This window comes from Colletotrichum truncatum (assembly GCF_014235925.2).
Source record: "Colletotrichum truncatum strain CMES1059 chromosome Unknown Contig_0008, whole genome shotgun sequence".
In the NCBI taxonomy this organism is placed as follows: domain Eukaryota; kingdom Fungi; phylum Ascomycota; class Sordariomycetes; order Glomerellales; family Glomerellaceae; genus Colletotrichum; species Colletotrichum truncatum.
Window position 1 is genome coordinate 1,452,330 of NW_027222405.1, and position 15,146 is coordinate 1,467,475.

The 15,146-nt window shown below is 47.5% G+C and overlaps 7 protein-coding genes across 7 annotated transcripts; 4 read left to right on the forward strand and 3 right to left on the reverse strand.

The window, feature by feature from the left end:
• Positions 1–1,059: 1,059 nt before the first annotated feature.
• On the forward strand, positions 1,060–1,473 carry CTRU02_211890 (uncharacterized protein; the record flags this gene model as incomplete). Its single annotated transcript, XM_036725541.1, has 2 exons — positions 1,060–1,185; positions 1,285–1,473. 2 exons carry the CDS (start codon positions 1,060–1,062, stop codon positions 1,471–1,473), a joined length of 315 nt encoding a protein of 104 aa, XP_036582746.1.
• Positions 1,474–1,508: 35 nt separating this feature from the next.
• Positions 1,509–2,790, forward strand: CTRU02_211891 (CFEM domain containing integral membrane protein; the record flags this gene model as incomplete). The annotated part of the gene is made up of 6 exons (XM_070205736.1): positions 1,509–1,682; positions 1,808–1,903; positions 1,964–2,001; positions 2,059–2,394; positions 2,447–2,514; positions 2,570–2,790. The coding sequence occupies 6 exons, from the start codon at positions 1,509–1,511 to the stop codon at positions 2,788–2,790; spliced, it is 933 nt and encodes a 310-aa protein (XP_070060549.1).
• Positions 2,791–3,367: 577 nt separating this feature from the next.
• Positions 3,368–3,591, reverse strand: CTRU02_211892 (uncharacterized protein; the record flags this gene model as incomplete). The annotated part of the gene is made up of 2 exons (XM_036725543.1): positions 3,368–3,404; positions 3,461–3,591. 2 exons carry the CDS (start codon positions 3,589–3,591, stop codon positions 3,368–3,370), a joined length of 168 nt encoding a protein of 55 aa, XP_036582748.1.
• Positions 3,592–7,330: 3,739 nt separating this feature from the next.
• Positions 7,331–8,245, forward strand: CTRU02_211893 (uncharacterized protein; the record flags this gene model as incomplete). The annotated part of the gene is made up of 1 exon (XM_036725544.1): positions 7,331–8,245. The coding sequence occupies one exon, from the start codon at positions 7,331–7,333 to the stop codon at positions 8,243–8,245; it is 915 nt and encodes a 304-aa protein (XP_036582749.1).
• Positions 8,246–8,908: 663 nt separating this feature from the next.
• CTRU02_211894 (uncharacterized protein) lies at positions 8,909–9,851 on the forward strand (the record flags this gene model as incomplete). Its single annotated transcript, XM_036725545.1, has 2 exons — positions 8,909–9,017; positions 9,079–9,851. 2 exons carry the CDS (start codon positions 8,909–8,911, stop codon positions 9,849–9,851), a joined length of 882 nt encoding a protein of 293 aa, XP_036582750.1.
• A 203-nt stretch (positions 9,852–10,054) lies between these two features.
• On the reverse strand, positions 10,055–11,128 carry CTRU02_211895 (short-chain dehydrogenase reductase family oxidoreductase; the record flags this gene model as incomplete). Its single annotated transcript, XM_036725546.1, has 1 exon — positions 10,055–11,128. One exon carries the CDS (start codon positions 11,126–11,128, stop codon positions 10,055–10,057), a length of 1,074 nt encoding a protein of 357 aa, XP_036582751.1.
• An 865-nt stretch (positions 11,129–11,993) lies between these two features.
• CTRU02_211896 (uncharacterized protein) lies at positions 11,994–13,143 on the reverse strand (the record flags this gene model as incomplete). Its single annotated transcript, XM_036725547.2, has 3 exons — positions 11,994–12,687; positions 12,809–13,001; positions 13,068–13,143. The coding sequence occupies 3 exons, from the start codon at positions 13,141–13,143 to the stop codon at positions 11,994–11,996; spliced, it is 963 nt and encodes a 320-aa protein (XP_036582752.2).
• Between the last annotated feature and the right edge of the window lie 2,003 nt (positions 13,144–15,146).

Below are 15,146 nucleotides of genomic sequence, written 5' to 3' on the forward strand. Positions count from 1 at the left end.
AGCAACTCGGCATCTCAGTCGGTAGCGGCACGTATTGCGCCCCTAGAAGGACATTGTAGTAGAACAGTGACTAGGAAAAGGCGATTTGACGTTATTGGGTTGTGAAGTACATCAGTGACAATCAGAAAATCAACGTTATCCTCCTTTGTGTCTAAGGAACCACGAAAACTTACAGGACTTGTAAATCTCCACTAACAAGTGCCACGGACATAGATTGGTGCGTTCAACATGAGCACATTGTACATCTCAGATCAGGGAGTTAGGGTTCTAAAGTTCCAGTCCCTGGGTGCTCTGCCGCTAACTTAGCAGCGCCGCTCGCTCACTGTGTTACATTTTTAAGCCAATCCCACTAGCTCAACACTAGTAGGGTAGTCCTGTTGATGGCTTTACCAGCTGCTCGGGTGGTGGCTGCATAACTGAAAGGTGGACGGCAGCATGCTTTGAGACCCAATGCCAGTAATTGTCTTCATCACATCGCACAAAAACCGTAAGCAGAATTTCCTGGAGCAGGTCTGGGCAACGGATTTCTAGCTATGCGGATGTTTGCTGGGGCTCTCAGCGACAGAGTACTAACATGTCTTCGGTGGTTGAATCGTACATCAGGCCTCCATTAACCGTTTGCAGGAGCATGACGCCACTAACAACGATCAAAGAGCGTCTTGGCGGAGACATCAACATTGAAATCTAGCCACCAGAAGCAGCCCAATTCGAGCTCGTAAGCATTGACTCAATCCAGCAATCTCAATTAAAACTTTGTTTTAGAATTAAAAATCACACTGAATCTTTGGTCTCGTTGGCTTCCACCTATAGTCAAGTAAACGGCTAATTCCAGATGTTCGGAGCTGAATGTTGATTGATCGCCTAGATGGTTCGATGTGGCGTTTGGCTATTTTAGAACCAGCCTTTGAAAGCTCCGTTTGCGACGATACTCTATGAACCTCCACGGCCACCTTGAAACCAATATGCCGAGTAAGGAAGTACACTTATGGCATAGAATTGCCTTCAACTTTTGGTCCCAATTCTTTGCTGATCTTACCACCCTCATTCACTCTTTCCACGATGCAACGCACGACGCAGGCCGCAATAGCTACCATGCTGTTGGTCGCTACACAGAAAGTGTGGGCTGAGGTCAATATGATTCCGAGGGAAACCTCATCATCGATACCAACGACGCCAGAATGCGCGGTATGTGACTGCCTCTGTTAGGTTTAGTGTTCATCGTGGTTTCACACAGGGTGTTCGTTCGACTTGGATCGAAAAATATACTGAATGTCCACTCACTAGACGCCTTGTCTCCTCGAAGTGTTCCAAGGTGGTGGATGCGAGATCGACAGGTTGGCCGACTGCGTGTGTACCAACAATACCCTCCAAGCCCACGTCTCCGCATGTGTACAGATGTCTTGCGAATTTAATGACCAAGTCGGTGAGCATTGCCGGGCTACCGAAATTGCCGGTTTCCAGTCTAATGTTTGAGTTATGGCATAGCTACTGCTGAAGGTTCTCAGGCAATGTGCCGTGGCTATCCTGTCCAGACGGAGCGCCGAGACTTTTGCAGGGTTTTTCTTACCGCCGTTCCGTTATTCACTATTGTGATAATTCTTCTGAGATGCGCAGCGAGGAGGATAGCTAAGTTGAAGCTTTGGTGGGACGATTGGACAGCATTGGTGGCCATGGTCAGTTTTCTGAGCGAGAAGTCTGACACTAAATGTGTGAGACAAGGACTGACAATCAAAGTGTGTCTTGTTAGTCACCATCGGTTGTGGTACCGCACGTGTGTAACCTTCGATTACTTCGATATCCTGTAGAGGAAGCTGACCGACTTACTAATCTTTCAGATACTGAACTCGGATTTGGTCTTCATTTTTGGAACATCGCGCCGGGTAACGCGAAACCAATTCTTCAGGTTCGATTAACGCTCTGAACGTTCTCGCCCATCAATCACACACAGCTAACCAAACCCAAGCTATTTTACGTAACGCAGATGACATACATACTCATGCAGTAAGCCTACTCACATTCAACTTTTATAAGGAGGTGATTAATTTGATTCGGTCCTAGAATTGCGGCAAAGTCCTCCATCTGCTTTCTTTACATGCGGATCTTCGTTACCCCTTGGTTCCGGAAGGCCGTGATATGCCTCATTGCTATCATCCTCAGCCAACACATATTGTTTCTTTTTCTAATTCTATTTCAATGCATACCGATACAATCAATATGGGATAAATATATCTCGGGTCGTTGTCTCAACCTCACAGCAATTGGTTACGCTGGAGGGTCATTTACAGTGGCATACGACGTCATTCTTATTACTCTACCGATACCCGAGCTGCTGAAGTTAAATCTCAGTTTGCGTAAAAAGATCATTTCAGTTCTCATGCTAGCTTTAGGTTCATTGTAAGTTCTTGAATGGCTTCATCTTCAAAAGTCGGCTACTCACTCTATATAGTGCGACCGTGGCGAGTATGATTCGATTAAAATACATGGTTTCATTTGCTAACACTTTTGACGCAACCTGTAAGTTGTGTGATTGTCAGTTTGGTGGCGTTTGTGTTCCTAACACTCTCTTTAGGGGACAATGTTGATGTTGTCATTTGGTCCTGTCTGGAAATGAACCTAGTCATAATTTGTGGCAGCCTGCCTGCCCTACATCCGCTATTCAGAGCCATTGCCAAGTTGTTTCGCTCTGTCAGCCCATTCTCAGGGGGTATTTTGGGTTCAAAAAACCAGGGACTGGAAAAGACGGGCGAACCCAGTCAATCGCAAGATCCCAATCATCAAAGTCCCTGTTAGATGTTCGGGGTTTACCAAAGTTGAAGGATCACTGTTCGATTTTACCTCGAAGCGGGGACTGGAACTTGTGATGGCACAGAGCGTTGCCACAGGGTAGAAAGAGTTCAAAATTATATATTTGGTGGTAGACGTTGTTCTTCACGAAAGTTCAGTGGAATTGAAAGGGATGAGTCTGCCGAGCTAACCTTTACATTTGAGGCGAAGACGTCGGGTCACCTCTCACGTGATGGTAGGGAACCAGTATTGTAGATATCAGATTGAAATAAGACCTCTTCTCAGGGGACGAAGCACGAGAATAACAACTAGCGGCGGCCCATCGGTGTTTATGTGACAACCGCGTCACCGTTGTCCATCTAGGTGGCTAAAATGTCATGGATCCGGCAACGGTAATGTTTCCTTATCTTTTAAGTAACTAATGATCTCCAGTTGAATTTCATCTTCACATCCAAAAACATATCTGGTTTCTAAACTGTACACATAAAGATGTAATTTGGGACTTTTTCCGTTAGACATAAATTCATGCTGGTTTTGATGATGCCGTGCTTGAACTGGCTAACATGTACACTAAGTCCACTGCCTAGTAAGGCTCGCATTTGCAATAACCTCCTGGAAGGCTTTGGCATAGATGTCAGCATCGGCAATGTGGCTATTTTCACAACTATTTACTTACTGGCAAATGTTATCTGCGAATCCTCCGCAATTTTGAGGGCAGTCTTGTGTTCCTGGATTTGTGCAAGCATAAGCCTGTTGAGAGAAGACGGCAAATACAGCCCAGGCAACAGAGACAAAGTGGGCACGCATGGCGAATAAGAAAGATATCAATGTGTGACAATCGAGAAGAGAGGAGAAAGAGGCAGTAGAATGTATCAAGCGTTAATAAAGGGGAATTTGTAGTGTGGTTTACGAAAGTGAGAGGAAGAGTGCGATGAGAAGCCTTATAAGTAGAGCTTCGTAAGGCGTAGTCACAGTGCGAAGCAAATTATCCGAGTTCCCGTGTCTTGTCTCAATTATTTTAAGTTTCCAGGTTGTAGGACACAGTACGTCTTGTGTCACGCTCTTTCATTTAAATTAGATTGTTACAATTTGATTAATTTGCAACAGTGTCAATTGGCTTTTCATGAATTAACACGGACCGTCTGTCCATAACTATCGGCAGCAGTCTTTCTTCAGCACAACCTCCTCCTTGTTTGACATAACGAAACGCCTCCATCGACATGTACTTGGCCCGCTGCTGCACTATGACCGCTACAACTTCAATTTAGTTTACAAGTCTGGTAAGCTCAAAGCAGTTTCTTCTACCATTTAATAAGCTTCTTGTTATGCAAAGCGGTCTGGGTTACCTTAGTCCAAATTCGACAAGAAGAGTATCAGACACTGCTTCTTAATACGTTGTAATTGATGGAGTTTAATTGCCAATTGGTTCTGCTTCAAATCAACTCTCTTTTGGAGATGATCAAATACGTGCGTCAAGTCACTAGACAGTCATTCATTCTGAAACGTTACTGTTTCCCTTTACTGCCTTCAAGAGGTTACGTAATGCTGTGCACTTCTGTTTTTATGAAGTGGAAAACTGACTTTTCAACAGCATCTCTTTGATACTACTGGTGATACGCTTTATCCGGCTACTTATACGAAAAGCACGCCGTCCTCCATAGCTAAATTCGACGATTTCTGCGATAGCATGGTCACTAAGAACCACCAAATTGGCTTGGCTTTTATCCACGCAGATCCGTAGTACGGTGTGGGAAGGCGCCGTTAGGGCTAGTAAAGCAAATTAAGCTCGTAAACAGCGGCTAAATAATTGGTTTTTTTTTTTTTTAGTTTCGAAGATATACATGTTACAAATTGTGGAAAATGATCATTGAGGTATGTATCCATGTTAGCCAACATGCTCGTTTTCGTTTTCGGGAGTGCGAGTTTTGGGGAAGCTAAAAGGGTAAGTTGAGACCGAGGGTCTGCGCATCGTGCCGAAGTTTTGGCCATAACTCCGACTGCTCCGATATCCCAAAATAGGGGGCCGTCTTCTCCATTGCCGCGTCATCTTGCGATGTATTGAGCTGGTCCGCGAGAAGTATGGTGGCGCTGATGTCGAGCAAACCGAGAATTTGTAGTTAAAATCTCTTGCCACTACAAGTTCTTGCATACTGCGCCGGAGTAGCTCAATTTCAAGCCACAACTAACCAGCGAAACACTACCGCAGCAACTTTACAGCATCAGAGGATAAATAAGAGCGGCATAATCCGCTTCGTCGTTATTCGCGGACCCGGGGTTTTCGGTGGCCCCGTTGTTCTGATATGATAACCACAAAATATCAGTCGGCCAGGCCAAAGAATCCACCTCCCGCAGAAACCTTGATCGCCAAGTCCGCAGAGACTGGAGTGGAGCGGCAAGAGACACAGTGAAAGAAATAACTTCCGCTCTTCCGTCGTACGGTGCAACCAAGATGGCCTTAGAGACACCAGCCGATGTCTGGTTACATTGGAGTATGCCGGCCTAGATCAAAAACTGAAAGTAGGGTTGAATAAATACGAAGCCCAGAGAATATCGGCGAATGGTCTTCTGAGCGTGCGCATGGACTTCAATCGAATTAAAGTAAATACTTGTCTTCCTACTATGTCATCCTATGTCCCCAATTTTCAGGTCGGCGGTTGCAAAAGCCTCCTTCCCTCCCGCTTCTACCTAACACCTATAAGCGTTTTTCAACCATAGGTTGACTATGTTTTGCGAATACTGAACAGCTACGACAAGACTAAAACACAAGTAAATCATATCGATCTTTCAATGTCCCTCAAGAAATGCCTGGTCTACGTCATTGAATGGAATCCAATAGCCTCCATCATCACTAACTTGAGTCAGTTTTGGAGAATCGTGAGAAATGCCGGCTTTCATTGCGTTGAAAAGGCTTGTGGTGCTTTCGAACGGCGTGGTAAAGTTCTGAAATCTCTGTCATGTATTCGACCAGAACTCGCAGAAGAGTAAGTAGCCTCCGTTAGCAAACCCAGTACGCTTCCGTGGGTTCATCTGACTGTTGCACCATGAGCTGACCCCTGACTGCAGACAGCTTGATATTTTTCGACAGATTCACCTCTGGTTGGCCCATATTTCATGTGTTGAACCATAATATAGTCTTTCCAATGAACCATAGCGATTCTTATCTATACCAATATAACTTAACACACAAAGCCGTGGCGCATAGCATCCAACTTGACGTCCAGGTGGCTTTCCCTACCCAGCTGCCACTGTAGCTACTAAGCTTTCTCTACAACCAGGACAAAGCTACGGCGACCAAAGATGAAGAGTTCGTAAAATCTCTTTGCTCTCAGGGACAAAAAAAAAAGAATATCAGTATCTAGTCTATCAACCTCGCTCAGCGAAACATCGCTACAGCTAGATTTTCAACAGGTGCCCCCACCGATAGCCAGGCACTCTCCATTCTCTAAAGGCAAGCCTCTGCTGATTAGCACGAAATCTGTCCCCGAACCGCTGCACTGTTTACGGATCACAACTAACTAAACTTGCTATTATATGTGCAATCGATTTCCGCAGCAACACCTAATCAAAATGTCATCCCTCTGGGGAAATGATTCACGTGATGACGATCATAGTCGCCGTGATTAGTCTACATCTGGCGATGACATGCTTTATCTCGAATTTCTGATTGAATCTTTGAGTTAAAGGGTGTTTAATCAGAGTTTCTACTTAGGATATTGCTGGTTCTGGCTTTAGAATGATTACGATTTCTTCCGTAGTTATGTAAATCAAGAAAACTGGGACCAGAAGCTCTTATTATTTTCATAGTAAATGGCCCTCGATTGAGGTAGGTCTGCGGCGGGACCAATACAGCCAAATGGGCTCTACTCACGAATCAAACATAAAACCGCCGTAGCAATACGATGGCTTAAATTCACTTTTTACCAGAACCAGTGGGAGATGGGTGTGTCTTGAATTCCTGTTGTAGAGGGCATGAGTACCTCAAATCAGGAGGTGAGAAGGGAAAAAAAAAAGAAAAAAAGAAAAAAAGACATCAAGTGATTATTGCGAAGCGGTCTCGGAGAGTCCTGGTCCTCCGGGGGACCGCTAGTGGCTTCTGATTAAGCAGCCTATGCGCTTGCGGGACATCAAAACCGCCACAGTCGACAACCCACGCACGCATTCAAAGAAAGACGTCGAACAAGTGTGGCTGACGCCCTTGCATGCTGACACCCCTGTCTTGCTGACATCCCTGTCTTTTACTACTATGGTAGCGTGACAGGGTTCATGAGCTAACGATCTATCCGACGAAGAATGTCTAATTTGGCAATCGGTTGGACAAGCATGGCTGAACTGGGGCAAGGCAACAGAGCTTCCCAGAGCAAAGGTAGATGTCTATCTTTTCCTCGGTTTATATGATTTTGAATAAATGGGAGTAAATCTCCTCACTATCTTTCTTTTTTTTTTCATTACCACTATTCTAGTTTTTCAGCATCACCGGCTCCTTATTAAGTATTCTTCATCTACCACGACAAATATCTTCTCATTCCAACACCAGCACAGTCGAAACATGCCTGCATTTACCTCCAAAGACATCCCGGACCTCACCGGCAAGGTCATCATCGTGACGGGAGGCAACGTCGGCCTCGGTCTTGAGACAGTGCGACAACTTGGCGAGCATAATCCAGCATGCATCTACCTCGCCGCCCGATCGAGAGATAAAGCCCAGGCAGCGATCGAGAGCCTCCGACAAAAGAACCCCAATATCAGCCCCATCGCTTTCTTACAACTAGACCTCTCGTCATTTGATAGCGTCAAAGCCGCAGCCGCAGAATTCACGAGCAAAGAGTCGCGACTCGATATTCTTGTGAACAACGCAGGCATCATGATGACGCCCGAGGGTCTCACGAAAGAAGGCTATGAGATACAATTCGGAACTAACGTCATGGGACCGGCGTTGTTCACCCAACTCCTCCTGCCAACACTCCGGAATACGGTCAAGACGGCTGGACACGCGCGAGTGGCGATGCTCGCCTCAGCTGCCCACTCCCAAGCTCCAAACGATAGCTACCCATTTGATGAGTTGAAGACGGAGATGCAACACCGACACACGACGGCTAGATATACCATGTCTAAGCTCGCGGATATTCAATACGCCAAAGCACTGAGCGAGCGCGAAAAGCAGGTGGAAATAGTTCCGGTTCATCCCGGTATGGTAGCCACAAACCTTCACCACGCCTCAACCGGCGTCTTCTTGAAGTGCTTCCTCAACGCAGCTGTGAAGTTTGCTGCGACTCCGGTTGAGAAGGGCGCTCTCTCCCAAATCTGGGCTGCGGTCAGTCGGGATACGAGGAGCGGGCAGTATTACGGCCCCGTTGGCAAGGCGGAATCGGGATCCAAGTTGGTGCAGGATCATGAACTCCAGGAGAAGTTGTACAAGTGGATTCAAAACGAGCTTCAAGGGCATGTAGAGACGATCCTCTAAATTGGCGGCTACTCCGGGGTCGCCGACGAGTATCAGGTCATTTACGTTAAAAAGAGTAATTTATGCAGAATGAAGCCAATGAGATTCAATCGTTTTATTAGAATTTTCTTTCCGCATGACCACTTGATCGATAGATAGTCGTAAGACTAACGCTTTTCCAATCTCTGTTACTGGTACTGCTTTTAGAAAAGCCATGTAAATGAATTTGAAGTTAACAACAAGCTCATCGTCTTGACTCCCTTACACCCACTGCTTCATGGATACAAATCAAACTTTGAAATAAGTTTGCGATTGTTTCTCTTAAGATGTGAGCCACTTCACAGCCAGACTGACTGACATTTGGCCTTCACGTCAACTAACAGGTAAACTTTTAAGGGTTACGTCTTCGGCTTAGTACAAGACTAAGGTCGCACTATGCCTGTAACCCTGCAGATGGCTTCGTACCTCCCGGGTGGAGCCGCTAATATAGTGGGTCACACATGCACGTATGCAGACACCAACTGGAAAGCTACACCTCGGAGACCCACAAGGCGTGACAGGGGTGTCAGCATTTATATATCCTCCACCTACGATTGCGCAACCCCAGCTTCCTTTTCCCAACGTCTCCGACCCAACGCGAGACTCATTGCCGACTTGATAATAAGTGACAACATTACGGCAGCCATGGCTACCCTTCCGCTTGAGGCTTGGATACCCGAGGATGATTGGAGGCAGACCCAGAGTGCAGCAGAAAGGAGGAAGCTGCAGAATCGCCTCAATCAGCGAGTCCATCGTCAGTTCTTCCTGGGCCTCTCTCGAGACCGACTGACCCGCATCTAACTGAGCTTTAACAGGAAAACGAAAGCATTTACAACGCTGCGCGGCGAATGGCAGCAATAGTGATAACCGGGAGGTCGGGATAGGTCCTGCGGAGCCGCCGAAGTCCCTCTTGAAGAACGACCGGTCCCTGATTCGTCGACTGGATCACCCGCAATTGCCAGCCAACCTCCACAATCTTCCCATCCTAGTCAAACTGAGGAAGCACCCGCTATACGGACGTATCGCATACTTCCTGTTCCAGGCCTACGTCGACTGGTCCCTCGGCCACCCTCAGCCCTGCACCCTGCCGGGACTCACGCGGCTGAATGCTATGGATGCCCTTTTGAGGAACGCCTTTGTTCTCCAGATTCCAGTAGAGTACTTGGAGAGCGATGACTACGACTCTCTCTTTAACAGTTCAGATCCGTCATGCCCGAGCCTGCCGCAGGCAATGCCGTCCGATCTCTCTCCCACAGCGCTCCAGAAGGCGGTAACACACCATTCTTGGCTGGATGTCTTTCCATTCCCAAGACTGCGAGATAATATTCTGCAAGGCATCTCATCTGGCGAGCTGGACGAGGAGCAGATGAGTGTAGAACTATGCTGCGACCTGCTGGACTTGGAGGCCACCTCGACATCAGGGCTCATGATATGGGGTGAAGCATGGGAAGCAAGTAGTTGGGAATTCAGTCCCGAATTTTTCAAGAGATGGGGCCCGCTGTTAAAGGGGTGTTCACAGATGCTGGAGGCAACCAACTACTGGCGGGAAAAGCGCGGTGAGATGCGGATCGGATTTGTCCTAAATTGATACACGACTCTATGCTATTCTACGAATAGGTCTTGCGGTACAGTACAAATCGGCAGATATGATCTGGATATAATCTCGCGTGTACCCATCACTCTAATGACGATCAACAAGACAAAGCTCAGAAATACCCTTGAACAGTCTCCTTCACCTCCCCCCGGTAATCATGCAGCTTTCAGCAGACCACACTCCCGGGCATCACAAGTCTAAAAGTGGAACTTCTGCTTGACCAATCCCTCGGTCAACTCCCAAAGTCTCTCGGCATCCTTCAGCCTCTTGGCATGCGGAGCACATCCATCTTCGGTAGCCTTGCAGTCCGCCAAATACACGCCCTTGGCCACATCCGCCGACAAGTCGACCGGGCCGAGGGAGGGATCCACAGCGGCGAGGACCGAAGTGTTTGCGCCCTGCTCTTTCGTCTTCTGGATGAGGGGGATGCCCATCTTTGACACCCTGTCCTTGAGGGCGTCCATCTCCTCCTGGCTAACATGCTGGGAGATGTTAGTATCGACGGCACCCGGGTGCACCGCAAAGGACTCGATGCCGTACTTTCCGCCGAGTTTCTGGTTCAGGGAGATGGTGTACAGCACGTTGGCAGTCTTGCTCTGGGCGTACGCCATCATGCCGTCGTAGCTAACGTCGGAGAGATCCTGTCCGTAGAACTGCTTGGTCATCTCGAGAAGCGGGCGCTCCTCCTCCGGCAGATCTACCGACTTTTTATCCAAGTTGATGTCTGAGAATCTGACCGGGGCGAAGAAGTGGCCAAATGATGTCAGATTGACGATTCTGACGGGGGTCTCCGATGCCTTGACGGCAGCTATGAGTTTCTCGATCACGAGGTTCGTGAAAAGAAAGTGCCCGACGTGGTTGGTCGCAAAAGTGAGCTCGACGCCGTCCACTAGAGTTTTCTCGGGGATGGCCATGATCCCGGCATTGTTGATAATCCCATGGATCTTGGGGATATCGGCGGATGAGTTGATTTTGTCCGCGGCAGCTCTCACGGATGCTTGCGACGAGAGATCCAGCAAGAGGGCATCGTATACGACTTCGGGGTAGCGGGATCTGAGCGAGATGATCGTTTCATTGACCTTTTCGATGGAGCGACCTGCTAGAACAAGACGTGCCGGCTTCTGGGAGGCGAGAGCCTCAGCGGTTGCGAATCCAATGCTATTGGGGGAAACTCCGGTAATGATGAAAGTCCTGTTTGCGATAGAGCCGGGAAAGGCGGCGGCGACCTCGATCGCAGTGGTTTCCGCGGTGAATTCTGACTTGGAAGACATGTTTGATTTGAAAGTCATGAGATTGTCGATGAGGAACAAGCTAATAGCGGTCGGTTATGCTGGGTTGTAGGGACAAGAGAGTGCGTGAGATGTGATACCAAGCATTAGATCCCGTCTACTTCCAATATTTATATACACAAGAATATCAACGGCCCATTTCGGAAACAAAGGAACAGTATCTCCGTCGAACGGAACATGCAACACAACCCCGATTCTCACATTAACACCGCGGGCCCATATAGAGGCATAGACGTTGTGGTTTAAATGTGAGCCGCCGTAGTTTGATTGGCCGCGTTGCGGAAAGCAGGGGTGTCAGCAAGCTAAAGTAGGCAGTGTATACTTCATTAGGGCAGATGGGGGTCGAACAAAGGTGAGCCAGCTGCAGAAGTGGAGCCTGCGTGGCTAGACCAGCTGAGTAGATGTACCTCACATAGGTACATCTAGTACCTTAGGGAATAGAATCAGCCACGGATCCCGAGAGTGACCCGGTCACTGCGAGGCTGAGCGAAAACAACATGTTGTAGGCAGTATACACAATGAAGCGTACGGACAATGCGGATTTAAGTCGCTGGCAGGGGGATGTTGCGAAACCATATTCCTTCGCTCTTGAGTCTTTGGAGTTGGCTCTTTTTCAGCAAGGGTTCTATCCAATTACTGGTTTGGATTACGTGTAAGGTATCTCAGTTACACGTAGACCGTCTTAACTACCTATGATTGTAATCAGACGGTAGATTGATCCGGTGGTTCTTCTGTATCACCATGGACTAGACTGCGCGATTCTATCACGCATTATTCGTTTTTTTTTAGTATCTCAATATAGCATTACAGTGTATTATATAATCTTCTGCTTGTACTAGTACATGATTTACGCTTCATATTTGCCGCCTTCGGTGCACACTTTCGTGAAGACGGTTCGTGTGTGCTCCCAGACCTTTTCCGCCACTCCCCTGTCTTTCATATCTTTCAGGACCTTGAGATTCCGGATTATCTCGCTATTTTTGTTAATTAGGTGAACAGCTCCACCCTGAAGCGATTTGTTGGTCCCTGCCCATAGGTGTCGCTCTCCACATTCGCCCACAGGCACAGTCAACGGTTTGAACAAGAATGCAAATATCGAAACCCCAATGTAGAAAAGAGTCCCTAGTTCACGAGCGCCTTGAGTCTTGACCATTCCCGGGCTGGTGTGCACAAACGATATGCCAGCGTTCTCTGGCTTCGATGCCAGATGGTCAAAGGCGAGCGTGTTCATGGTAACGGCATGTTGAGTCGCGGTGTTCAAGGTGTAGTTGTTCTTCAGCGAAAGATCATCAACATTGACTGGTTGTTCATTACCACCGCCGAGGACCGTCACTACGTGCGAAACCGGCGATGGGTTATTGGATGTATCCACGCCAGAGGGGCTTGCAGCACGTCGAAGTTGCGGAAGTAGATTCTCGGTGAAGCGTAAGCGGGTGTAGAAGTCGAGAGCCATCTTGCGATCGAGGCCTTCGGATGTTTCTTTTGAATTGTCAGCGGTGTCGCTAGTTCGATTGGTTGCATTTCCGGCCAACATGACGCTCCTGGACGTCATGGGGTCGGCATCAGTAAGCCCTTACCTTCTCGGCCTCGAAAATGAAATATACCAGCGCTAAGGAACAAAAGATTGACCTTGGATTCCTTCTGTTTAATCTGTTCGCACACCTTGTCGACACTTGCAGTTCCGATACGTCACAGAGGATGAACTTCATGTCGCAGGTAGGGTTCAGACTGCGAAACTGGCTTTCGAGGGCAGCGGCCTGTGTCTTGTTTCTTCCTATCACGTACAGACGAGGATCGACGGCATGTCGGACGAATTCGCGAGCGGTGCTTTCGCCAATACCGCTGGTGCCGCCAACTATGTCCCAGAATGAGCTGTCAGAAATTTATGGTCTTCCCCGTGAGGAAGGCAGAGGTGACTTACCAAAAATGCCAACGAGACCCGGTCCCAAGCGTTGGATGCCCGCCAACTCCTCGCGAATACGTTGAATAGCGACCATTCTGAAGATGTCAAGGAATAGAGAGATAATCAACAGGTATGGGAAGTGTATCACTGAAATAAAAATCAAGGGTCTTGGCGAACCAGATGGCTGTCAAACGGGGAGTTTGTTAGTTGTGCTGCAGCCGTCGTGTGTTGTTGAAATGGGACCGTGTAGACCGTTCGTGCTGTCTCGTTTGAAGAGTCTGGGATTATGTGAGAAATACCAGGGAGGCTCAGACAGACATATTAATATTGATTCCCGATTACGTGAAAACTAAAGCAAAACGAAAGAGAGGAATAAACGTATATAAGATATGGCTGATTCTCACAATTCCTTTGTAACTTTGGTTTGGGCTAGATCCCATGCTGACATCCCTGTACTAGCAGGGCTGTACTAGCAGGGGTGTCAGCAACGTAAGACTATGTGGGGCACCATGCATCAGCCGCCGCCCCACCACAGTCGCAAAGTACCCAATTGCTTTGCTCGCGTTGTCTCACAGTCGAGAACGCCGGATGTGTTAGCAACACCCTGTTAGAGCGCTATGTGACAGTGCCCGGCCCTATTGTAGTCAAACATTCTCGACCCTCACTTGTGCCATGTCACGCCTTACACATGCCTTCAAGTGGAGTGACATGGGGATTTCGAGAATGCCACCACAAGATCGACAGCTAAGTATAGGAATATGAATGTCTACCAACATCTTGAGAGCAGTGATCCAGGTTTCCATTCATACCTAGAGTGCTATCACTTCGTTAACATCTTCTGCGCTGAGGTGATGTGCTCAGTACCCGGCCCCATCTTCATCGACGTCACTGGAAACTTGGGAAGGGCTTAGCAGTATGACCTCAAACTTATGACTATCGATGCCCTTCTCAGCCGCATAGCTGAAGAGACCTATGCATCTCTGCGAAATATATCAGTTGATAATATAGCATATACACGAGCGTCAGTCACTTGGAATATCAGAAAAGCTGAGGGTCGCGCCTGTGCAGGCGATCAGCCCGTGAATCAGACCCTGAAAAGAAGCCCAAGAAATCGCCATTTGAACAATTTCAAGAGAAGGCTTGCCCTCGAAAACGAATCTGGTCGTTGCAAAAGGTTTGCCAACATAATTCTTTGGGGCCATCGAAAACATAATTCGCCCTTTGCCGGTACAGGCAGTTAGAAAGGTCGACCTTGGAAGACCCTTAATATTGGTAACTTCCGTGGCATGTGAAATGAAATTGCAACTGAGATATTTACATCATAGGCATACGGAAAATTTTCAAACATGCCGGATGAAGACCCCCCTCTGGGCGTCCTTCCTCATTCTACGTGCGACGACAATACGAAGCAAAGTACCTGAGATGCCTTAGTCTGTAGTGCTCCGATGGTTGTATGCTTAACTAACTCAGCAGGTTGTATGCACATCTTTTCTCGAGTGGTTTCAATAGTCGAGGAATCTCTTGCACTATGTTTCGCATGACAAACCCAACTGGCAATATCAAAGGGTGTTTTCAACGAGATTCTTTTACTTACCTTGATATTTACATAGCACCTGCTTTTTTCTTCATGGAGACTTCTCCTCTGCTTCGCTCTGCCTTGTTATCGAGTTATGGGCTCTTAAAATGCAAATACTCGACAAAGCTTAGTGTGAGAAATATACACCCATTGAGGTATTCTGATATACACACGGAAATAGTATTTTGGTCCGGAAACTCGTCCCCTCGATTTAACCTTTGTTTAGACCTATCGTAGCCAATGGTCTCATCAAAGCCTACAACTGTACCTATCCAGACCTCCCACACCCACAGTAGAAGCCTCAGGCTGACTTGGTGATTGATGCTACTATACACATCTCATCACACCCATCATTTCTCCGAGCCCGACATAACTTAATTCCATAGCCAAACTACATATCGGTTCATAGCATCTGTAGGACTAGCTTTCAATGCCCATCCTGCAGCTGGTAGTCCCTCACACACCAGTGACGAATGAATAGTCTAACACCAAAGAATGCATTGTGTGTCGCGTAAAGGCTA